General features: G+C 38.1%; 1 protein-coding gene across 1 annotated transcript in view; it reads right to left on the bottom strand.

Moving 5' to 3' along the window:
- SEMA3A (semaphorin 3A) overlaps nucleotides 1–26,103 on the bottom strand; it is a 170,140-nt gene that overhangs the window by 55,395 nt on the left and 88,642 nt on the right. The window contains exons 5-6 of the mRNA XM_056341639.1: nucleotides 12,267–12,360; nucleotides 5,664–5,783 (exon numbers count right to left, since the gene is read on the bottom strand). Of these exons, the coding sequence (XP_056197614.1) occupies nucleotides 5,664–5,783; nucleotides 12,267–12,360 (214 nt within the window). The remainder of the gene's footprint in view (nucleotides 1–5,663; nucleotides 5,784–12,266; nucleotides 12,361–26,103) is intronic.

Genomic DNA, 26,103 nt, shown 5'->3' with positions numbered 1-26,103 from the left:
TGAAAAAAAAAAAAACCCACACCAAAATTTCAACACACATACACACACACCACCACCACCCCCCGCCAAATCCCCTCACTATTTTCACTGGTAAGTTTGTTTAAATATGTCCTTGTAAATTTATGGGAATGCAGAACTGAAAGAGACAACTTAGCCTATTCACTGCAGTCCCTTGTGATGTCAGGCAACTGTGCTATTTGACAACACATAAAATGTTATCTAAGTTCCTATTAAAACCAGATAGGCTGCCTCACTGACTACTTCTGTTGGGTAGCCTTTTCTAATTTCATTCCCTGCCATGGCTCAAGCCTTCTAATTTGAAAACTAAATATATTCATATGCAGTTCATACTCTGGGGTTTTTTTTGCTTTTTGTTTGTTGTTTGTTTGGTTGTTTTTTTTAAAATGTCCTTTATTTAAATAGCACATTTCTTGCTGGAGATTTTTTATATCACCCCGTTTCTCTAAGAATATCTTAGATGTACTTTATGAAATAGTCCCCAGGTACCAGGATGGTTGGGTTCTGGCTGTGCTGGCAGGTCAGCTGTTTTCTGCATCTACTTGCCTTTGGTGGCAGGTATTTTAAAGCCTTCTGTATATCTGGATTTGGAATGTGTAGGAGGTGAGCTGAAAAGTGAGAAACTAGGAAGGCACTTAGGGACAACAGGGTGGCACAGAAGAGGGGGGCATCAGTGCGTATGTATAGGCAGGAAAAGGGTGTGGTGTGGGTGACCAAAGACAAATTAGAGATTCAAGGATGCCGCAAGTGAACACATCCAAGTCTCAGCAAGAGTAGTTGCAAGAGAGCAAATACTAATTTCTGAACATCTTGACACATTTGTTATATTTTATTAGAGAAGTAAAAATCTTATACACTAGTTGCAGTCTGGTCTTTCTCTTGCCATACATTCCTCCACTATACAATACATACATATACAAAATTATGTGTGTGTGTTGCCAGTGCTGGGACATCCTACAAACTGCCATAAGTGGAAACAACATAAAGCAATGGCTAAAGTTCTGTATGAATGCCAGGAGAGTATCAAGTCCATGTTTCCTGCCTTGGAGCCTGTGAAATTTAAGAGGGCATTTTCTTTTTTATTGAACAGTCGCTCAGCTTCTATAATTCTCAGCTGTTTATGTAACCGTAAAGATTACCAAGGACAATGACCCCAGGGGACTAAGCACAGCTACTACCCCACTTTAAAAATTAAGCCATGGAAAGTATGCTAAAATAATATCTTAGAGCTGGTTCAAACCCATAAAAAGCAAGGAAGTTTCAAGCCAAGGCTGGAGATCCAGACTGACAGTCTCTCTTAACTCCAGGTCTAGTAAAGAGGGAGAGTAAGGCCAGTATTGCCTCCCTTTCCTGGGGTGCAAACCAGATTCATAATACTATCTTAATGCAGCTTTTGTGATTTAATTTCCTTTCAAATCTGCAGGCTGACTCTGTTTTGCTCTTAAAATAAATGTTTATGGTTATTCATTTTACAAAATGTTAACAGTTTAAGGCCAGATCCCCCGTGCTCAAGGCAGGGAAGATGAGAGTGGCTCCAAGCTTTCCTTCCACTCCTCTAACCTTCAGCTTGAAAGCTGCCCTCAGTGCACTGCTTTTGCATTGCTTAGCATTTGCTTTGGTACACTGCACTGCCATTTCTGCCTTCTTGCCTCCAGCCATGCCCTCAGCCCTTGTACGAACGCTGCCATGGATGGTGTAGAGCAAACTGCGTAGTTCACCAGGGAACTCCTGGTACCAGGGTCAGCTGCTCTGACCTGCTCAGGCTCCCTACTCGCCTGTTGTTATTGTTGAAGCAGTTGAAGCAGGACCGGGTCCATGCTTTCTTGAAATAACAGTAGCTTCTGAGAACTCTGAATTACAAGAGGCAATGGCACATTTAGAGGGAAACATGGTTTTTACTTATAGGCAAGACTATAAGACACATGTCTAACATCAAAGCTATTGCTCTTTATACTAAAGCTGGACAGATGTTTTTCCAATTTTTTCCCTCCTTTTTTTTTTTTTTTTCTTTCTATTTTTTTTTTCTTTCTTTTTTTCCTGAGAGTTCAAAGCTCTTCTTGACCCTCACTGGGACCAACTAAGACTATCAAAGCTTTTTGTGTAGAGAAACTACATGCACTTACTAGAGGAGCCAATAATGTCCAGTGTGAGCATGTACATGGCTTGTAACAAAGTACATGATTCAGTCTGGGGCACTGAACTGTGACTTTTCATATCCAAGATGACTTTCCTGAGCACCAACTCATTTTACTGTGTTTTTGCAAATGCCTCCACGTCACATCTAGCCAACTCTCTATCAATAATTAAATATACACTGCTACAGTGACTGATGTATGGTTCCCTACCTTCTAGATGAATGCCCCAACTACACGGCTATAGAATCAGTCTCCCTTGCTTTATTTGGCTTGGTGACTGTTTAATTATTTATACAAAATGGAATGTCTTTAGAAGCCTGTGAGCATTTAGTATCTTTAAAATACTTAACCAGCCTTTAAGAGCTGCTGGTCAGCACCTTCCCTTGGACTGGGTACAGTTCAAAGCCCTCTTTCCAGCAACATTTAACTTCTTACAGAAGATGAAGCATCTCCAAAAAGTGACTTTGTGATCTCTGTAGGAACTCTGTGTTCATAGTTAAATCCAAAAACCTTAATCCCTCTGTGCAATATTGTCCTCCTTTTACACCAGTTTAGGATGATATTTAAATTATGGGAAAACTTTCCAAGCTCTTCATGTGCAACTGTCTTCTCCTTTCCATTTTTGGTACCAACCAGCTGCGTTTTCTGCACCCTGTCAGCTCTGACCTTGGCCTTAGTATGGGAAAAACAGTGCCAAGCTGCTGCTCTGAATGAAGTAAACATTAGCAAGGACTTAGAACTGGATGTCTCACCCCTAGCTATGAAACTCCATGATGATGAGGATTTCTCTTTGTAAGTTTTATCAGAACTGCTGTTCTTACCCTGCTTTCAGAATATGTCCGTTAGAATGCTGGGTTTTAACCTAAGCCTAAGCACACTGTAGAAAGCAACTAGACAAGCAAACCTACCACTACATAGCAATCCCTGTCTTTAGTAAAAATATATATAAAGAATTGCAAACGTAAAGTTCAAAACTAGTTTATACAGAGGTTTCATAAAGCAAAGTACAACTCATCCTTCACCGAGAGTTTGTTTCATCAAAAGTATGTCCACTTTAAATATGTGCAAACACAAAGCTTCTTTTATAATTATATTTAAAAGAGACAAATGACAAAAGAAAAAGATAGCCAAAGGACTGGCATGCCTGCAGATTTTCAAACCCAAACAATCATAATTTTTGTCTTTTCCTGCTAGATGCTGAAATTAGGAATGCTATGTGGAAAGGCTGCCAGGATCTTACTGCTGCAAAATTAACAGTAAAGTCTTAGAGCCTTTAATAGGAACATTGCAATGCAGATTTTGAGTCAGGCTTTCCATATTAGGAAGGTAAACCTATTAAGTTGCAATGTTGAGCTAGATTTCCAAAATGTACTTAAGGATCATTCTCTATTAAATTAGAGACAGTTAAAAGACTAATTTCTAAAGGTCTCAGTTTGGTTCTTATCTTTTTTTTTTTTTTTTTTTAAATTAGCTTGAATCTTTCCATACAAGAATGTAGTGTAAGAACTACACTTGGAGTTGAAAATCATCTTCACCTTGTGCTACGATAAATACTGCCTTTCTACTTCTATGCTCATTTCGGACAGTACTTAAATTCTAAAGAGCTTGAGGTTCGTCAGCTCTTTATGTGCAACTGTCTTCTCCTCCCCATCTTGAGCACAAAGCAGTTGTGGTTTCTGCACCCTGTCAGACATAACCTTAGTGCTAATTTGGGAAAAGCAGTTCTCACATTTAGTGCTGAAAGACTGATAACCGAATCCACAAAGGAATGACACATTTTCAGCAATGAAGTACAGGGGCTGTGGACAATGGCTGCACTTTCCCACTGCATAAATCCTCCTGACTCAGCTGTCATTGTGCAAATCTACTGCACAAAAGCAGATTTTGCTTGCATGATTGAACTTTATGTCATCGTGACTATGATAACAGAAGTGGGTGTTGTGTTATCTTTAACATATTATTACTCTACCAGGTACCAAGATAGATGGATATGTCTATAACTGTTGTACTTTACTGTCTCCTGAAGTCCAGAAATCTTGTCTATTATTACAACAAAATAACCCAATGAACAATATTTCTGGGTTACTGGGCAAGCACGGATTGTAGAACTGAAATATGGTAGACCTGTATCCACTCTCACAGTAGTCCATATGAATTATGACAAAACTAAATTTAACAGGACAAAAATCAGATTCATACAACTTGTCATATACACATTTAACTGATACATATATCCCATGCATATGTCATATATAGAGCTGCTAATCCAATCTCCAATAGCACATCGTGGTTTTAATTATGAGTTAAGGATTGGTATATCCTTATAAGTTATGGATTGTATATACAGCTAGTATGATAACCAGTGTGATACTAGAAGTTCCTGACTGCATCTAATAAGAAACTGTGTTGTTAAAACACAGCCTCTCTCACATGTTAAAAATTTGTGTGAACAATTTGCACTAAATTGCAAAACCACATAAGAAAACCTGGACCTCAGCACAGACACAAATAATGTGGCTAGGAGTGAAAAATATCTAAGGAGAAAATACTTTGTGAATTCAAAAACAGGAGTACAGATGCAAGCAGCATGTACAACAAAAGTAGCTAGTTAACTCTTCAAAAATTAAAATATAAATTTGAGTTAATTTATATTTTCATTTTTGAAGAGTAACTACAGTTAGTATTACTGGCTCACTTAAATGTCAGCTTTCTCAGATGATAAATTCACATTTCCAAAATGTTCATATCCTTGTAGAGCTAAAGCCAAGTGTAATTCCATTTAAGCTATTGGAATTTTGATTTCAGTAGAACTTGGATAGAGTACTTAGATGGATTTTAAAGTATTTGCTACACGAAGCCAAAAGCAGATTTTCTCTGAAACTATCCCTCTCTCCCCTTACATGCAAACATCTTACAAACATATAACATATGTATGGAGAGTAATATCCATACAATAATGTAAGCTGTTGTGCCTTGTTGAACTATTGAGTAATTTGAAACTCAATAGTTTGGAATACTCAGGATCCCTTCCACTTTTTCCAAACCATCGATAACTCTGGCCTGCTCAGGAACCTCTGATGATGCACTTTCTGCTGGATTTTGGTGGCTAGCGTCAGAATCCCTTCAATACAGTCAAACATTAAAGCATGTACAAGGCACAGCCCTGCCCAAGGCTCTGTAGGCACTCTGTGTTAACATGTGGCTGATGCCCCCACAAGCCTCGAGCTTCTGTCCAACTTGCACCCTACAGCAATCTGCTCCTGTGGCATGACTGCATTAGCCGTAGTGTCTGTATATGTTTTAAATTTAATCACACTCCACAAATCTCAATGTAATTAAACTGAAAATGCTTCTGTATAAATCATTTTTGATTAGTTTAACTGGTTTAAGACAAAATTCTGCTGCAAATAAAAGAGGGGTGTATATGTCACAGATGTTGCTGGAACAAAGCTGTGTGCTAGTCTTTAATGGTTAGATGAACGTAACTGGATAAATGTACATTTTACATACCATTTAGCCACCGGGAGTCATGCTGCTCTGTTCTGATTGGATGATGATGCCCGAGAGTTCGGAAAATGGCAAAGTCCCTGCCCATGAAGTCTGCTGCTGTGCCAGAGTACAGCTCTCCATCTGTGTGAGGACATAATTGTAAGCAACATTTCTCAATTTTCCAGTCATGGTAAGTCAGAGAAAGCTGTCAGTCCTATGTTTATATTACGCTAATAGGCATAATGAGAAAATTACAAAGCAATAAGCCATATGCAATGTATTGTCATTGAAAATATATCATTAGACCCACTTTCCCACTGCACAGTTTAACTGTAGCCTCTCTCAAGCTGTATCTCCCAACTGCTAGTGCAGCCACTTTTCAAAAATATGTTTGGATTTTTTCTGAGCAAGTCAGTCCTCATAAAACAGTATCTTCTACAGGAAAGGCAAAGCATGCCTTTGTCTTTTGGCCACCTCTGTAACTGTGATACTGTCAAAGGGCAACAGCTAAGGGACAGAATAAATCAGATCATTCCCTGCTACCTTGACCCCACACATATCACAGTGAACAAGGGAATTAAAAATTGACCTGTGATACTTCAGCCCATAAATGTCACGTACATAGCCTAGCTGGAGATGAAACTCATAATATTAGACTCCCAATGTGTCCCTTCTCAGCCAGCTAGAAGTATCATGGAGGAGATAGAGACTAAACTCAAAGGACCAGATCAAGTTAAATACCTGCCAACTGGTAGAGACAATAAGAACAAGTACGTAGTAATTAGACACACAAAAAACCAAGGGACCAAAGCACAAGATGTACTTTTCTGGCATTACTGTAGAGCTTGTCCACAAAATTACTCTGAATTCAAAACGCTAAAAATGCATTTTTTTAGGACTGTGCCCTTTTATGCCTGTATGTGAAATGAGATACCTATCCCATACTTTTAATATGGAATTAGAAAGTATTCCTTCCAACTACTATTTTCAAGCTACCCATCTTAAATGGGCCTCCTGTGAGAAAGACAAGTTTCAGGATAAAATAACTCTTTCCTTAAGCTAAGGTAATAAATTTCTCATGGTCATGATGAGCTCTACCATACCCTCATTTTAAAACACCCATTAGGAACAAGTTTATTATTTTCATGGCAATTTTAGGTATTTCCATGGTGGGACAACCAGATCCAAGCATGCCTATTGGATATCACTGGCATCTTTTCCCCAGAACACGGACACGATGAAATTATCAATTGAAGCTACAGTGGCTGTGTACCATATGGTAGTCCTGAAAGTCAGGAAGGGTGAAAACATGATAGCGGAAAGGCGTGGAGTTGAATGAATTCACAGAAGAGATTAGAAGCAAACAGACCAGTCGTGCCCAGCAGGAGGTGTAATCAGAAGTGAAACAGAACAGCATATCATTAATTAACAATTTATCATTCCTCTATGTCATTTTCAACTTTTTTTGAAGGGAAGACAATCACTTAATTATAGTCATTATTATGTACAGGGTATGCAGCCGAGATGTTAAAGAACATAAAACCATTCTGCTTGTGAAAAGGGCTTTGATGCTATGCTTAACCTTTCTTTAACCTTATCTTCATTTTCTTGCCTTTCAGTCCCTAGTGAGTTCTGATAAATCAATATAAATCAAAGGGGGAGACAAAAAATCAACAAGCCCTACTTTGCTTCCTAGTTATTGACAGATCTAAAGGTCAATCAAGAAGGAAAATATTCTATATTCAATGCTACATTAGTAAAATAAAAACTAATACAGCTCAAAACCTCATTAAAATGATGTATTTGCAATGTTTAGAACTGTTAGGGGTTTTGGCACCTCAGCTTCTAACTCAATATATAAACACCACTGAAAGTAACGTAACCTCTAGGTTTGGCTCAGTTCTACCCAAGACTTTTTCATGCTACTAGGCTTTTGTGGCTGGTACTTTTTCAGCAGTGGTGATAAAGTTTTGCCAATAAGGGGCTTCAGCATATTCCAAAGGGGGAAGGGTCTGTAGGAAACTAGCAGATGTTTCTTTGCTTTTGACTACAGCCCCTCGAGGTTTCAGTATACCTACACCAGTTTCGGCAGTTTGAACTGATTTATTGTAGTCGTGCAAAAAGGGGATTTTGACTTCTTCCAGAAAGAAATACCAAGGAATACCAGTTACTTTTAAAAAGATTTAGATAATTTTTGCTAAATTCAGGGTGAGCCTCAAGTCATGTCCCAGATGCGCACAACCTTTGAGTGCTTCGTACTATTCAAAAGCTATATGAGAATTTTGCCTGCTGTCTAGATAGAAGTACATTCATCTTTATTTCCCTATGCAGACCTCCTTTTGGACTGAAATTTACACATTGCTGGTCTAGAAAATTATTCTTTTATGTCATGGATAGCCTTCACTGTGCTATGTCCATTGTCAGTACTTTAAAGGCAGTTTTCATTAACTTTTAGAAGAAAGTGGAAATGAGCAGTTTGAAAACTGACAAACATTTCTCAAGGGAAAAGAATGAAGGGGGGGAAAAACCAGAAAGCTGTCACTTTGTATTTCCAGCCCAGCAGCATAAAGCAATGACTGTCCAGAACAAGCTGGTGGCCCTCAATTGTTTGGATAGTAAAAACTCTGTATTTTGGACACAAACCACTTTTTCCTAAAGGAGTAGCATATTGATATATGAATGCAAACAGAAATACATATATTGAATTTACTAAATAAAGAGGCAACAATTAAAGCCCACAGTAATGCTTTTTTTTTTTGAAAGGAGCAACCATTATTTCCCTGTGCTGTACATAAGCAGCATGGAACCGTGAACACTTCCAGAAATCCATTAGATGCAAAGATGTTAAAAACTAAACAGTATACATTTATTTGATGATTTTTTCTGTTCAGATTTTAAAGAAGAATGCATTCTCATTTTGTATTTTTTTTTTTGAAAGTACAAAAGTGTAAGTTTCCTTTTTGAAAGAAAGAAATAAGCTGAATAGATGGGGAATACAGGCAAAAACAAGCCTTAAATGTCCTGATTACTCTCACGAGTAAAAGGGTCCCCAAATGAAATCTGGTATCCTTGGTTAGTAGGTTTATTCACTAAATTTAAGATTTATCAGACATACATAGTAGTGGTTTGACTTCACTCATTTTAAAGCCAGCAACTAAAACTTCCCAGAAAGTAGAGTAACTCTAAAATCCTAAACCTCTTATGTGCTCGGTAGCTAATTTCTAATAAATAGGAGAGTAGAGTTCTTCCTTGTAAGAAGCCACTGTATTTCAGATTGCATTGATACATATTTGGGAGTATTAAGGTAACTGAATAGATTTTTTAAAAAATAATAAAAAAAAAAAGTAACTTAAAAAAAAAAAACAACAAACAAAACCAACCATCAATGAGACACAGGAACATAAATAGCTTTTAGGACTCTGGATCATCAAAAGTTCTGAAAATCCCGCAGGGTCATTTTCTAAAGAGCAACTGACTACTAATGGGATAATGCCATCTCCTTCCCTGAGGTTTTTTTGGACTACCCCAATACAATTGTTTTAGACTAATACATTAAATGGTATTTTCTCATGTAATTAAATTCTTTGAAAACCACACTGCCTCTCATTTTCATCCTGCCCTGGAATACACACTAGTAGTGCCCAGGGACTGCTTAGTCTTTACATTTTCATGCATTAGGCCGCTCAAAAGGCGATTGTTTAGTTAGCAGCACATAGATGGGAATGGCTGAATAATGGCTTACATTTACTAGGAACTAGTTATATCATGTTCCCAGCTGGTGTTTACTTTAGAGTAGAGTAGCAATAACTACCTTTAATGAACAACTCTTAAAAAAATAATGAAAAATGTTTGCAGGTGAATGGAACAAGGACTGTATATTGGAAAAATATTGGAACAATTTAATAATGATGAACTGTTTGTTTTGGTTTTGGCTTTTTTTTTCCCCCAAAAATTATTATTTTTTTTTAGGAGACAGGGAAAACCAAAGATCCTTTTTACACTTATAAAAGTTTATTTCAGCTGAAATGTAAAATAGGAATCCTGAGCTCTAATTGTTATTAAAGATCTTAAGTTCCTTTTTGCAAATTAACCTTGGTGTTTTGCCCAAATTCCAGCTTGGGCAATTACATTTCACTTACCTAAGATTTACCTTCTAGTTATGGAGTCAAGAACATACTCTTATTCCACACTTTGAAAAATCTGCTTAGCGTTTCGGATGAGGAACAGAAGTTATTTTTCCCTCCTGCTTTTAACCACACAAATTACTCTTGCTCCTCAGCCTTCTTTTATCTTCCTGATAATTACTTTGTGTTACAAATTATAACATTGAATTTAATGAGCGCTGGGTAATTGTTCTACACCATTGCCCTCTTGAACCTAAGACAAACCATGGTTGCTTGTGAGGATAAATACTTCTGGCATGAGGGGCCAAGAGTAGCTGCGCTATCACTCAGTCCAGGAGAAGGGGAAAAGCAGTCCATCCATGTTCTTCATGGTGTGAGGCATTTGTGGAAAAGAGGCTCCTCTGACCTTCATGGCCCTGTTCACTGCTACCTACTTCAAAGAGGAGTCAGACCAAACCTCTCCAAGCAGTCATTGCTTGGCCAGTTCATTCCCTATTCCTCACCTGTTTTGGGGGGAGGAATTTATCTTGCCTTGGGTCATCATTTCACCATAAAATTTATGCTTTTTTGGCAAAGTTAAGAGTAAGTCGTTGCAAAACAATGGTAAATCTGGTGTACACTTTCTGAAACATCAGGCAAATTTCTGCAGCAAAAGGTTGAAGTGTTGCATTCAACATTATAATCAGTACCACAATACGACCATGAGGCAGCTACGAGAAGGAGAAGAAGAAAGGGTGTTCATGTTCAGGATGAGGGAATGTTAATTTTAGCTTCACCCTGATTTTTGTATAAGTCATTGAGATAGAAATTAGTCACTGGCTTTGAATGTTGCATTTGTGCCATTTTCTATAGTGCTAATACACCCATGGCTCTAACTGAAGCCTGATTCAAAACAAAAGATCATGCTCAGTCTACTCCTTATTAGGAGGACAAATATTAGGAGTGAAAATTATAGTGATAGGAAGCAGGCTGAAGAAAGTAAAGATGTTTTAAAGACATGAAATCTAAGCCAAGGGAAATAAGATGATCATCTTTGTGCTGGACTGAATGAAAAAAAGAAAAAAAGAGAAAAAAAAAGGAATGTGAAAAGCTAGACACTGTTGACTTTGTGCAGTTGCATACCGGGTATACCATGTAATACTGGCTTGTCATCATTCTCTTTCTTTATTGTACATTAAAGTAAATAGTAAAGCTATTCCCTTGAGAGTAGCTCTGCCACAAATTCAAGTTGCTTCAGGCACTAATTTATACACTGGCCTTTTACACACACAGTTTTTTTTTCCTTTCTGTTTGTACAGGGTACAAGTTGGAGCAAGATGTGGATGTCTTTCCTGTTTTTCCTGTTAAAAAGTGCGCGTCCCCAGGGTAGCTCATCACCTGTGATCATTAAAGGCTTCTAAGATCAGGAAATGAGGCACATTTAGGACTAAATTTTTGTTGCTGTCTATTTTGAATAGCTTAGTTTTAAAATGTAACATAAATATCATAAAGGTAGATGGTAGGCAAGGCCCTAGACTAGCAGTATGGACAAAGTCCTGGAGAAACCAATGTATCTGGTTATGTGTCCTTTCCCAAAGACTTCTGACATAAGAGAATCTGCATTTTTCTGAAACTGCTGTTGCCACGTTGGATTTGAAGTTGTAATAAATTGCCAGAAAGTTACACATTAAGGATAGAGTGGCTACATCTGGGCAGTCGTTACAGAAAGAAGGGTCTATTTGTTTCAATCTTCATTTCTTCTCACTAAACATCTTTTATGCCCTTTTTGTAAAGGAGAATGAAGACCAATGAACACAATTAATTCAATTAGCTAAGATAAATCAATGAGATAAATTCAATCAATTGGATTAGTTCAATTAGATTGTCACAGTCCAGGTGTTCTATCCTTAAATATTCCATGAACTGAAGTATTACTAATTCAGAAATACCTAATTTATTGAAAACCCTCTGTTCTGGCCAGGAGTTTAATTGTATTTGCTTTCAGATACCTCTAGCTGAAACATCATCTGAAGGCCTAGACCTGTGGTTGCTTGTATATCTCCAGCTCACAGCTCTCAGTTGGGTGATAGACCCTTGCTGGCAGCAAAACTGAAGTAAGAAATTACTTTTTCCTGCTCTCACTTTGCTCTCAGCTGTGTGGGTGCAACCTTCAGTGTGGGCAGCCTGTAAACTGGACAATTAAAATACCTCCAGGAGTTGCCTGCCTGTGAGGAGGACAAACACTTTGCAGAATCAAGGTCTTAAAGAGGTATAAAGTGGGTCTTGCGATACTTGAATCTTGGTTTACACACACCTTGTTTCTCAACACACCTGGGTCAACTATACTAAACGTGAAACCAGGATTACTTTAGCCTGGAAATAAAATGCATAAAACAAAGCCCTATCATAGGTGCTGCAAGAAGAAAAAAAGAAGGAAAAAAAAAAAGAAAAAAAGAAGAAGAAAACTGGATATTATTTACAGTGAATGCACGTCTCATTGAACTTGTAATGTGGCACCTACCTACTAAAAGAGAAGCTGTCAGCAGTTTAGGATCATAAGGGCTTTTCCCTCGGCCATTTTCAAAATATGAATCTTCCATTCTAAAAATGTTGTCCTGTGGGGTGGAAAAAAAAGAAAGAAAAAGCAACATTATTTGATGAAAGAATGCTAAAAATAAGTTGAGCTAAACAGAGTGCAGTATATGTGATCATACTGGGTTTTGTGGCTTCAGGGAAGTCAAATTACACTAGGGGAGGATGTGGCAAAAGTGCCCACCTTCTAATCAGTGTTGTGCTGAAGGCTAGTCAAAAGCACAAATGCTCATGCACAGCTTGTGTCTCATCTGTTCTATTTCACATATAATTTACACGGTTCCGTTGAATACTTTTTGCTTTCACTGAGAATGCATAGGAGTAATAGCAACTTGAAGAAGATGGAATTTGAAAATTTTGTCTGAAAAAGTTAAACCCATTTTTTACTGACTATACTTTTCTAAAATATCCTTCAAGTGTAGATTAGTACATAATAAAATGTTAAATTCTGCTTTTCCTGAGTATTTAGTGACTTACTGTTTCACGTGTCTTCAAATTCAATTTTAACTGCATCAGGAGAACTTTTTTCCCTTATTTTTCAGTACTATGCAAGGAAACTTTTAAAATATACAGGCTGAGGGCAAAGCATATGGGAATATAAACCAAGACTAAAAAGGGCCTCAGTCAACACCAAGTCAAATCAAGGTCAGTAAATCCAAAGCAATGGGCTTTTCAGTACACTTAATTAATTTTAACTAGGGGACCAAATCTGCCAATCAATTTGAATAGTGTGTTTATTTTATGTTTTGCACTGAGGGTAAACGCAGAAGAATAGAAGCTTTTTGCATAGTAGACTTCTACATTCACAGAAGACTTGTGGAGGCCACACTGAAAACTGAAATTTCCATCTCCCACCTGCACTGTGGTTACTTTGCATTGACACCTAATTAAGTCAAGGAGCTCCAAAGCTGAGACAACTCCTACCCCCAACAGTTTCTCTGGTTACTGAGGCCTTTGCACCCAGTTTTTAGTTGCTTACAGCTAAAATATCTTTATGTCAGATGCTGAAGGAATTCCTTGAACCGCTATTTTAGGCTATAATAGCAAGTACAGCTTGATATGCCCTCTTTTTTTCTTATTGACTGATCAGAGATCACTCATCTGTTTCAGGAAAATAAAAAAAAACCAAAACACCTCCAGAATATATGTCTAAAATATATGTATTGATAGCAGAAAGCAACTAAGAAGATGTTACAATATTTTTCTCTGTTTATTTAATAACAAATTTGCTCTTTAACTTGATTCTCAAGTCCCTACAGTGCTTACTGGATTCACAGACTAAGAAACCCCCCCTTTCTTATTCTCATCATCCCTTTCCAAAGACAAAATCATAAAGCTGCTGGCTGGAAGGGGTTGTTTTTGTCTTGGCAAGTCATGAAAACCTTCAGGAACTGAAACTATATAACCTTTCTTGGCAACTTCCATTGCCCTCTTAGTGAAGGATTTTTTTTTTCCAAACTGAAGCTCTCAAGGAACAACTTGTGACTCTTGGTCCTTATTATGTCATCTGCAATGACAGCAAAGAGCATGGGCCTTTCTTTTTTGTAACTACCCTTCAAGAATTTACAGGCTGCTCCTAAGCTGCTCGTTCAGCTTCACTTCTCCAGACTAAGTTTCAGGCTAGAACTTCATGAAAGCTTAACAAGCATGTAAACTCCAGTCTTACTCTGTTTTGTGCTTGCAAGCAAAAGTCTCAAAATTGTACACAATATTTTCACCCTCAAGGGCAATGCTTCAGTGCCTGGTGCTGGGGACTCGGCACTCCCCAATGCTGTGGACTTGGTACTCCGCAACGCTGTGGAGGATGCAAAAAAATATCAACAACTGTAATTTTATTCAGCAATTGCTCTGGTGATGTTTATTTAATGTGAAGATCATTCAAATAGCCGATGTCTTTCTCATGAGCAGTGTGAATTTAAGTATTTGGAAGCAGTGCTCTGCCTGGCACCCTGCCTTCCCCACCTTGCTCATCCACATTGAACCCAGGCATGGGCTAGGCCAGTGACCAAACATGCTTCCAAATGGTGTCATTTTAAACCTACTGAGGCCATGTTTCTGTGAGTGAGTCACAGGCTACAGGTTTTATTACAGGCTTGTTTAATTAAATCATGTAAGCATGTATCTCTGTGTATGTATTACATCTTTTCCAAGGAACATCAGAAGGACTTCACATTTCACTCCATTTACTGGAGAAAAAGGTGAAGGAAAAATGGACTGTGATCAGGGTAGTCTATCTGGAGGGGTTTACTGCACTGTAATATGAAAAAGTTTGGACACAACTTGGGTGAAGTTTGATCCCAGAATTCAAGCTAAGTCTCCTAAGGCATGTTCTTGTAGATGTAGCCTGCCTCATTGTGTTTATACAGTCAGCCTGAATCTGTAATATCTTGCACAATATTAAATTTATTTCTTTCCCTTCGTTTGCCTTTCTATTTCTTAAGTCCAGACACATTCCTTGCTTCTATCCAATTTTCTGACTTTGCTGCTTCTAAACAGAAATGAATAAATAATGAAAAAAGAAAACCATTTCTGAAATTCTGCTGGAGGGTCCATGTCTACACAATAAAAATAGCAGTAAATTGAGAAGAATACTAGACCTCAACTACAGTAACAGAAAATGGTACTAATGCTACAAGCCATTCCCAAAAAATGTTATTATCAACCTACATTTTCTTCAATTTCTTCTTAGTAGATGATAACTGCTCAACCTACACACCAATGGATATTGGATGAGGCTATAAAGTCAGTGGCCTGACAGTTAAAGCAGAATATATCCCCAAGATAATCCCATGTGTCATTATAAGACAAATAGGAAACAGATGTGGAAAGTGATTTGGTGTAGGAAGGATCTGATTTTTGACTGTATTCTTCTGGTTTATGTCACTGTAACTCTGCTGATACTGGTGCGTAGCAGGCAAGAAAGAGTGGAGAACTAGGTCAGTGTAAGTCAGAGATGATCTACCCTTCTCTTTGTGTTTGTGAAATAAAAAAAACCCTTGAAATAAGAGGCATGACAGGGAAATCCCACAGTGTTTTCATACTTGAGTTAAAATGCAATATAGAGACGTGTACTGTAAGTTTCCAAATGCATGGGCAAGTAATAATGACAATAAATACATCACTGTTAAGTGGCAAACAAATGTATCACAGTTAGTCCAAGGCCCCAAGGAGTTTTGATAAACATGCTGTAGGAAGTCTAACCTATCACAAATAGGGCAACTTGCCCAAACAGCTTTTTGGGTGCTGAAGTCAAACTATCTCTGTCTACAAACCAACAATAAATACAGGCACCAAAGGAATAAACTGTTTTCTGTGTACTCTCCCACCCCTATTTTAAAAGCCTAGGAAGCAATATGACTAATGATACTTGATTTTACTAGTCACTGGTTGTGACATTTGCACCGAAATTCTGCCCTGAGATGTCATAACAGCAAGAGATGAGATAAAAAGTCAGGGTAAAATTTTGAGGATAAAATTTAATTTCTTCATTTTTTGTAAAAGGTGTGCTTGATCATTTCCCTCTACGTCAGAGTGGAAACTGAGGCTGTGCTCCTGGTGGTGTAAATCCTGTTCACCTAAATTGCACCTGAAAACCTGCGTACAGGCAGCAGTGACAGTGAGGGCACTCTTGGGTAAACAATTTGGCACCAAAATCAGTCTGCCTAGAGTCGCCAAAGACTAAGGCTCTGCTCAGAGGCTTAGGGGGACTTTGGACTCAGTTAGTGTGTCCTTCTTTGGCACAGTACAGACAAGAGCTTTTAGCTAGAAAGAATTAGCACATCATTTGTTCTTAGGAAAAAAACCACACTGATCAACTTATAATTTTGCTGCCTCTTGGGTTTTGCAGATAATTGAACACAAAGAATGATGCTGCAGCAAGTCAGCAAATACCCTAGCCATAAACAGCAAGAAAAAAATGTATTCACCAAATGCTCACTGTTTTGAAGTTTTGTGAGGGCTATTATATAATCAAAGACAGGAATTCATGACAAAGCAATGTTGCCAGGTGGGAGGAAATTCTTCACAAATGAATAAAGAAGAAAAAAAAAAAAAAAAAAAAAGAAGAAAGGCCTTTGTAACTCAACAATGAGTCCAAATTACTGTCCCTACTTTTGTTGCACTGGCAGCCCGAAAGGGCATTACAATATACTTCAAACCTTTTTAAGGATGCTTGTATTTAAAAGCCTTGCTGTAATACATTTTATTTAGTTGATGATAGTTGATGCTTTATAATCCATAATAAAACTACTGTAAATTAAATTGTTTAGGTCTTGAAATTCCACAAACTCATAATGACAACTGACTGCTGGCTTATAGTATGGCATGAATTCTTTCACCTAGTAAATGCTTTGCATGGTGGGAGATTATGCTTCTGTCTCCTTAAAACGCATGTTTTCCTGTAGCACGTGGTGTGATAGATGGCAAGACTTAGCCAGAACAAACTACAGTTCAGTCCTGGAAATTTACATGAAAGTTATTGTGACTCACATACTTTAGCCTGATGATCTACCATTTCAAGGGTCCAGAGATGCGCTTTCAGATGGCTGAAATATGGTTGAAATACAGCTGAAATAATGCCCCATATCATGACAGTGAGTGGTGACAAGGTGTTGCTATTTGGCAAGACAGAATTCACATCTTGCTGTTGAATAGCTTCAGTCAGCCAGCATACCAATACATTCAAATGTTATATATATATATACACACACACATATATATACCAACTGTATACCCATATATACATATATACGTATATATAACTAGTATGCTATCTTTTAAAGTAACTTTTTGTATCTGTAAGCAGCTAGCCCATCCACAACCATTTCAACAAAACAAAGACAAGAAAGACAAAAGCATACACTAGTTGTTTTTGGTAAAAAACAACCAAACATACAAGCAAACGAACAAACAAAAAAATCTTCTTTCCAGGTTCATACACTTGTGAGAAAATGTGTGGTTAGTGGGGAAGAGCTACCCTAGCAGAATGGGCAGCACTGACTGCTGACTTACACAGTGATTTTTTTCCTGAAAGTTTTCTGGCAATTCACACAGAAACCACCCCAGAATTGCAGAGCCTAATGCAGCAAAACCACTGCCAGTCAATAATGAATTGATGCAGTGGAAGGAAATGACCTGAAGAGACTGTGTTGATAGAGCATGCACAGCTACTAGAAAGGTATTACTGGTTTAAATTATAAAGCATGGAAGACGTAGAGGGGTTTGACAGCAGTGATACTCCCCAGCTGCTCTAGTGCAACTGAAGGAACTTATATCTTTACTCTTGTAACTCCCAAACCATAAATAGAAAGGAGCACATCTCCAGGGTATCTTCCAGGAGCTAGCTGATCTCCACAACAAGCTGCCAAACAGTAACATGGGATGGTCCAGAAACATTCAAGATGCCAAGAGCTTTAGAAACTATCACATCCTTTGTTTAATCAAAAAGGTAGAGTTGGCCACAGCTGTGAGCATTATTGAAGTTAACATTTCCCATGCTGTTTTCACAGACCTTGTGGTGCCACCATGAAGCATTTTATAAGACAAATAGATTAAAGGGGGGCGGGGGATGGGGAAAAAAACACCATAATACCCCGAAACTCCAGAAAAAATAACCTCAAAAGATTGCCAGAGTGCCTGGAATATGACAACACACCAAAAAGGACTATCTATTTGGAGAGCTTTAAAGCCAATGACAATGTCTCTTAACTCAGTCTGAAGTTGCTGGCGTTGAAACACTGTGTTCCCTGTACTATTCCGTGTTGGTAAGAACAAAAGGAAACATCCCACTTCCCATTGGGAGGAAAATCTTTCAACCTTGTTATGGTTTGGATTTATCCCCTCTACACAGAGGCATTAATTGGGATGGCTAAATTTGCTGCTCTAGTCACAGTCAGCAGAAAGCAACAGGTTCCTCTGAATGACAAGTCAGACCAGCTCAGGGCTGCAGTTCCCAAGGGCAAGATCTCTCTGCACTGACCATAGAGGAAGCTTCATATGAATTTTGGTCTGAGGTCAGTCTTTCTGAAACGAACACTGCTGAAGCAGTTGATTGGAGACACCTAACTTTGAAAACAGATGCTGATGTTTGGTTTAAGTTTGGGTTTGGTGAGGTTTTTTTTTTTTGGTTTGGTTTTTTTTTTCTCTCCTTTGCAATATATTAATTTCAGTGAAGTTTTGATTTTCCTCTTGTCCAATACAACTTGTGCACACATTACATGAGTGTATCAAGGATATTTCACAGAGTATTTTAAGTACCTTTCACTCTATGAGAAATGATTTATTTATGAATTGTGTTACTTTTCAAGAATAATTTTAAGTGGAACAACTGTGCAGGATATGGCTATGTTGTTATTGTTATTATATTTCCTATTTCACACTTAATCTATTGAGTCATGAAAACTGTTAAATATGAGGACTTTGGTTTCAGGTTTGGGAATCGCGCAGTTATGGAACTTTTAATAAGAAACTTTTATTAAAGTCATCCCCCTGGAATGCTTTATTTTTAAAAAAGTGCAAGTGCAAATAAATATAATGTGAGAAATTATGCAAAAAATACAAATATTAAAACAAAGGTAAATGTTGAGGCAAGTGGTAACCATTGGGGAAATAGGTGAAAAGTGATTGAAGCAATAATGCAACTGTTTTAAATCATTAATTATTAAAAAAAAAAAGAAAGAAAAATGAAAAGAAATGCACACAATGGGCTTCTGACTTTTAGTGTTCAGGCTCCATATGCTACACAGCATATGGAGCTACACAGCATTTTTACCTGTACACATTTGGGGGATACTGGGCTCTGCAACACCTTTATTATGTTTTCCCAACTTAAGGCTTAGCAGAATTGACTTATTGGAAACCAGTTTTAAAACCTTGAGGGAAATCACTCAGAGTGACAGATATTTAGTAAAATGGCATTCCCAAAGAAAGGTCTCCAGCTTCTGTAGGACTTGGAACTGCAACTCTCTTGGGCTGCTAGGCTGTGCTAAAGAAAATAGAGAAGGAACTTTGCTGAAGAACATTTACCTGCAGAACTGATCAGGAGCTCCTAAGAAGCTGTGTCCACCTCTCTATGCCTGCCCTCAAGCAGCTTACCCAGCTTGCTTGTCACTTCAAGACCTCTCAAACAGTCTGTACATTTATCTGTGTACTCTTTTTCAGACTCAAGAAATGCTCTTTCCACTGAGCCACTCTACTTGTAGATATTCACTGACATTTTGGTACCTGGAAATTTTATTTTTGACAGGGAGATAAAAGAGATGTTGAGATGACATCCATCTCAATGCTTCATTCTGCAGATCAATGAGAAAAACAGAAGAGAGCTCTTGATTTCCCTTTCTCTTTTTACCCCTATGTGTCATTTCCACTGGAAAGTTTTCCTAGCTTGCAACGTTCAGAAGATGCCTTAAGATGCAGTAGACAACTCTGGGAAGCACAAGTTTTGAAAACCTGTCTCCCTAGACTAAGCTGAATTTGGACAACTCGCCCCCTCAACAGCTCTCTTTCAGTCAAAGATCAAAATCCTCATATTTCTCTGCTTTCTTCAGAAATTAAATCAATTAATATTTATTAAGTTACCATCAGCCTTTGCAAAAAGGGAAAGGTTTCAAACCTATCTACCTACCTACCTACCTACCTACCTACCTACCTATGTATCAATAGAATTATAATCCAATGAATTTAATGAAAGGGTAAACATAGCCAAATGGGCTTGTCAGGAACAGCTGGTTCAATCTATTCATTATGCCTAGTTTATGATCTGCAAGTGCTTGTGTTCCTGATTGGAAGACAAACCAAGTGTCAATGTCAAATACTGAAGACTTGTTCACACCTGAAGACACTAGTTTGCATACTAATATTGGTTCAAATAACTGTGCAACATATGTAAATAAAGCAGGGCAGGCACAGTCAAACTGAGCAGCTGCTCAAGAAAGAAGTATGTGTTTGTGAACTTGCTTTTGCAATATTTCATAAGCTAAAGACACCAGACCTACCTTACTTCCATGGAACAGAGTGGGTTTTATTGTTGTGTTTGTTTCCCTAATGATGTCATGTGCCTATATGCACCAATTTTAAAGCACTGCCTAAATTTATATTTTGGATAAAATACTCTAATTCTAACACAAATCCATGAGCAGACATGAAAAATACCAAGGAATTCCATTGTCATGTCATTATACTATTTATCCCTCTAGAAAAACTGCAAATATAGAGTAATTAAAAAAAAAAATAATCCAACCCAACCCAAACACACAGTTAACATGAATGACACATTAACCTTGACTGATTAGTAAAGACACCAAAAATGTCATCCCAATGGCATACCAGACACTAGATACCATCAAGGATATTGAACAGTTCTCAGAGGACACTGAGAATTAGAATTCCTTTGTATTGCAACTTTCCGGGTTGTCAAGTGTAATACATCACCTAAGATCACCGTCTGGCTCATATAGGATGACCTCTGGAAATATAACCACCATACAATGACCGTCTGTTCTAGTCAAGTCATTAAGTGGTCTGCATATGTAAGCAATAAGACATACAAACCTAAAACCCGTACATGTAACTGAACTACATAACCTAAAAGTCTCAATTCTTTAAGTGTTCTTATTCTTACCCCCCAACATATTTTCCATTAAAAACATTTGGAACAGATTCTAATTGCTTTAGCAGATTCTACTATTATGTTAAATAAATTATTGGGCCATACTATATTACATGATTGTACTAGTTTTCTATGGTTATTTTTAGCATTCAAGACCACTGCTTTCCCCCTTTGTCTTCTGGATTTCCTGTATGTTATTAGACTGTGGTGAGGTCAGGCATCAGAGGAAATAACAGCAGTGCTAACTCCTAGACCCAATGTTTTATGAATTACTGAGCATCAATGATGTAATGGTAATAAATCTAACCCAGTCTCAGTCTTGTGTCCTGTTGTAAATAAATGAAGTTAGCAAAGGTGTTATTTTATTCAAGAGCCTTCCTGATGAGAATGAAAATGCTTCCCCCAGGGGATTGTTTGTAAAATTGCTGCTATAATTAGGGTGCTGTTTAACAAGAGAAAGGTTCTCCAGTTTTCCTGGGGAACTTTCATGTCTGAGTCGAGGGTATCTTAGTTACAACACAAAAACGACTGCAAATTGGGGAAGCAACATATAGAAAAGACTTAGTCAAGTGGAGTTAACATATAAGCATATGGCCAAGATTTTCTAATTTCCCAAGTGATTTTGCATGCCCTTGAGTTGGGCACCCAGTTTAAGACTTGCTCAAGGGCCCTGATTTTCACCAAATACCTTCTGGGGCAATTTAAAATTCTGGTACTTGAAACTGTTAGTCACTTCTGAAAATTAAGGCTTATGTCTGCATTGCTTTTTAGCCTATCTGCTTTTCAATACCTACCATGGAGAAACCTCTAACATAAGCACACATCCTAACTAAAGGTTTCCAAAATCTGACTCTAAATGAGTGACAGAATAAGAGGCAAGCCCAGGAAGATATTATGAACTCTTTTCCCTAAAGTGAGACCGAGTGAGCATGCTTTCAGAGAATCCGTGCAAAGAAGGGACAGAGAAATACACCCACAGCAATTACTTTAAGAACTATTAAGCTTTGCTTTGTTTTCTCTAAGATACTGCAATCCATCTGCAACATCTCACTCAAAGAAGCCTGTGAAGTGTCAGGTCTAGCCCAGTGTTTGATACATATTCAAATTAAAAAAAAAACAAAAAAACAAACAAAAACCCCCCAAAACCCAAAACCAAACCAAACCAAAAAAACGAAACAACAAACCACAAATATAAACAAGGTCTGGAGTACAGAAGCTGCAATTCTGATCCTTTGGGCAATTTTGCTTTTCCTGAGGAAAGGCTTAGATCTGAAACCTCTGCAGTAAGCACTTCTCTTCTCTCTTTGTTCCCTCCACTTGCTTTCAGTGTGACACCACCCAGCTCTTCAGCAGCCTCATTTTATTTTTCTTCATTAGCAAAAAATAATATCCTCAACATGTTAATAACTGGTATTGCATTAGAGAACAATGCATTTGGAAAGCTAACTTCTATTGTGCACATGGAGACATAACTAACAGTAGACATAATTATAACCTCTCTCTGTGACAAGTTGCAATTATTCCTCATAGCACTGTGTTTAAGAGCAATGCATTTCTCATGCAGGTTGGGGGGTTTATTAAAAAAGTCAAGAATGTTTGATATTCTTTTCCCAGTGCAACAAAAACTTTGCTGACATAGAAACAGATGGATTTAAGTGTTTTTGATTCAGGGTGACTGAAAAAAATACATTAAAATTCACTTCTTTATTCACTATCTTGCCTGCTTTTCTAGTACCCAGGAGCCCTCAGAAGGGGAAAGAATCAGCTATGCTGGCAAGAATATGTAATACACTCAGCTCATATGACTATATATGTACACTCCGAAACAGGAATGCAGATTGTCAGTGGGGCTAATCAGCATCCAACCAGATAACTCAATTACTGGTATCCATATTTTTGAAGAAGAAATGCTGCCTTTCATTTCGCAGAACGTTGGCTCAGAATCCTGGCTGTTTCATCCAGTAAGACCACAATGCAGCGTAGCACAGTGTAGCGGTGTCCAGTATAACGTAGATTGACTTTGTTGACTAAAGCAAACTGGTAAACACACCAGCCTCTCACAGGAAAGAAGTAGTCCTCCTTAAAGTTCTGTTGGTTTCTGGGATAATTTTCTGTAGCCAACTTTAATGGAACCCGAATGATAAATTTATTCAGCTTTTTTGAGAAAGAAAGATGGCATTCAGGTCCCACCACCAGATCCCAGCTGTGGTGTGGTGTGGTAATGGTCATGAACTGGATTAGGCAGGACCTGTCTGCGCACAGAGGAGGGTTAAAGACCATAACGATAAACCCTACAGACTGCAGCCAAGGACGATGCCATCCCAGGTGCAGTGTGATCCCTGAGACCTTTGTGCATATCTTCTCAGGCCCTGCTCTCAGAGCTTCAGCCTGGAGCCCACTGAAGTCAAAGAAAGATTCTCCTCAAGTTCAGTGAACACCAGAGGAATCTTTCTCATATCCCTTGCCATGTTTACATGTTAACTTGAGGTCACAGCAAATCCTTCCAAATGACTATGAATTAAAACAGTTGTTCTCCATCACCATCAATTTAAAAGGTTTAAACTGACGAATATACGACTTCTAAACTTGCATCCATACCCTCACCCTTCTGCTTTTTGTCATCATCAAAGTAATGGCAATAACTGGAAGAAAATCATGTGTGTTCTTAATCCATACAGATTACGTGTTTTAGAATATCTGACTGAAATGCAAGCTTCATTTGCATTTATGCAGATAAAATGTGAAATGTTTAACCTCACTTAGCAGTTGATCCTTGAAATGTATAATTACACACAAACACATACATGCACAAACAAAAATAATAAGACCTGAAATATTAATAATCTCACCTGCTGTGCCAAATCACCCTTTTAATTTGTCATTCATAAACAAAAGCACCTTTAGACAATGAGCTATCTCCTTGGCAATACTCGTGCAACCCTAGTGAAAGCCAATACAACTAAAGCAAAAAGTTGGTTTGAGAGATTATCAAGCAGGACAAATACCAGAAGGATCCATGTGTTTTTCACACATCCACAATATACATGCAATTTTTAAGTCATTGGGTTGCTTCTAAACCATCTTGTCTTAGCTTTCCAACAGGAGTGTTTCCTTACTGTAAGTTAGCCCTGGGCCCAGAAAAAATGATCCTAATTTGTAGGGAAAAAAACACATGCCTTTGTATTTATTTATTACAATCTTCTCAGACCATCTGCAAGATAATGCTGCTCAGCTTTCTGTCACCTTGGATGTAAACACTTCAGCAGGGGAAGGTGTTTGTGCTGTTTAAGGCACCTTCTGAACTCTGCTGAGCTTATCTTTTCTTTATAGATGAAACTTTGTTTACCTAAGATTTGAACGCTGATTACAGGCCCCTAGGAAATAGGAGTCAGTTTTCGAAACATGGTCAGCTATAATTGGTTCCTGTGGAAACATAAGTCCCTCGGAAAGGGAAGAACTCAGAGCTATCGCCTTGTAGGAAAAGTGACCAAACATCTGCAATGGTGCCGGAGTTTCCTCGCAGGAAAAGTCTCACAAGGGCTAGCGAGGTCTGCCGGTCCCACACTGCACGTTCAGAGATGCTCAGAAAAACTGTGGGAATGAAACGTGGCTTTCCCTTTCCTTTTCTTTTGTATGCAGGCATTAAAATTAACACTTACAAATGGAATCTGAAATATAATAGCCCAGCTGTCTTCCTGTTTCAGGAGGTGTTAGTGGTAGCAGAGAAGTCAAACTGCAGGACTGGCATTTTATTCTCCTATCAGTGACTTATCATCTGCTCAAAGCCCATTCAGCCTGTGGCACTCTCATCTTTCAATTCACTCTGAATTAAGGTCTCAAAAGACCAGAAGCAGCACATCATTTTTTCTATAGATTGAAGAAACAGGAATTTTAAAACCCCATTTCTGCCTGAAAATGTTTTATTTGCCAGTGTTGGAGATAAAATCTCATATTGTTGACTGAAGGCAACTAGAATAAGCCAGAACAACTTGTCTATTTACTTCAAGGACTTTTTGGAACTTTGTATAAAGCTGTTTTCACTGTTTCCTTCTGCATCTTTCCACTGAAAGAAATTCTGCAAACACTACCGCAGTACCTTGTTTTATAGATCAAGAACAAGATTTTAAAGTCACAACAGTTTTTTAAAATTTTATTTTATTTTTTAAGAAATGAGGTCAATGCCCAATAACAGTCAAAAAAGCAAATGTAATGTTAGGAGTTGGAAGGAAAGAAATAAAAAGGAAAATTAACAGCGTCTTTATGCCTCTATAAATGCATGGCACTCCTGCATTTTCAGTACTGCATAAAGTTACAGTCCTCTAATTCGAAAGCCTGCAGCACACTGGAAGACGTATGTAGAGAAAAAGACTGTTCTCAGTTTGTTCCAAAATAAGAAACTGGCAAGTAGAAGTTTTGAAACGAAATAAAGGGATGTTCCTTACATGTTGCAATTTGTAGGGCACGGGATGCTGTGGATACTTAAAAGATATATGAGCTCAAGAAACGTCAGTAACAATTCATCAAAATCCAGTCATTGAAAAGCATTAAACACAGAGATTCCATGCCTGGTTCAGGAAATCCCTGAACAACGAGTGCTGGAGCCTGGGAGACTCTATCACTAAGCACTGCTGCATGCTCGCCGCCTTATTCTCTTCCACTGGCACCCATTATGGGCCCTTGTGAGAACCAAGATACTGGCTAAATGAGCTTTTGGTCTGAACAGATTTGACTGTTCTTATGAAATGAGGCAGAGAGAAATTAGGTAATTTAGCCAGGAAACCTATGCCAAAGCAAAAAGCTAATGTTCTGGTTCCTGAGCCTTGTCCAGTGGCATAAACAGAAGTATATAGTCCTGCCTCAAACCCTGGTAAAGCTAATGGCAACAAAGCTTACTCAGCGCATGCAAAGCCATGCACAATGCGCCAAGCAAAACTGGTAAGGATCACTTGTGATGGGGAGAGTGCACCGGCCTTTGTGCCCAGTTAGCCTTTAGTCTCCCTATGATTCCCAAGGAATATCTCATTTGGTTTCCCAACACACTGACAGATTGCCATATGCATATAGCCACTTCTTTTTTATTCACTTGAATTTTACCAGAAGTAGCAGCAGAAGCAAAAAATCCCTCTCAGGGTTTTCCAGCTTTAAAGCAATCTAATATTAA

Source organism: Falco biarmicus, chromosome 5, assembly GCF_023638135.1.
Source record: "Falco biarmicus isolate bFalBia1 chromosome 5, bFalBia1.pri, whole genome shotgun sequence".
Taxonomy (NCBI): domain Eukaryota; kingdom Metazoa; phylum Chordata; class Aves; order Falconiformes; family Falconidae; genus Falco; species Falco biarmicus.
The sequence above is the reverse complement of the archived record's forward strand: the minus strand, read 5'-3'. Positions and strand labels throughout refer to the sequence as shown.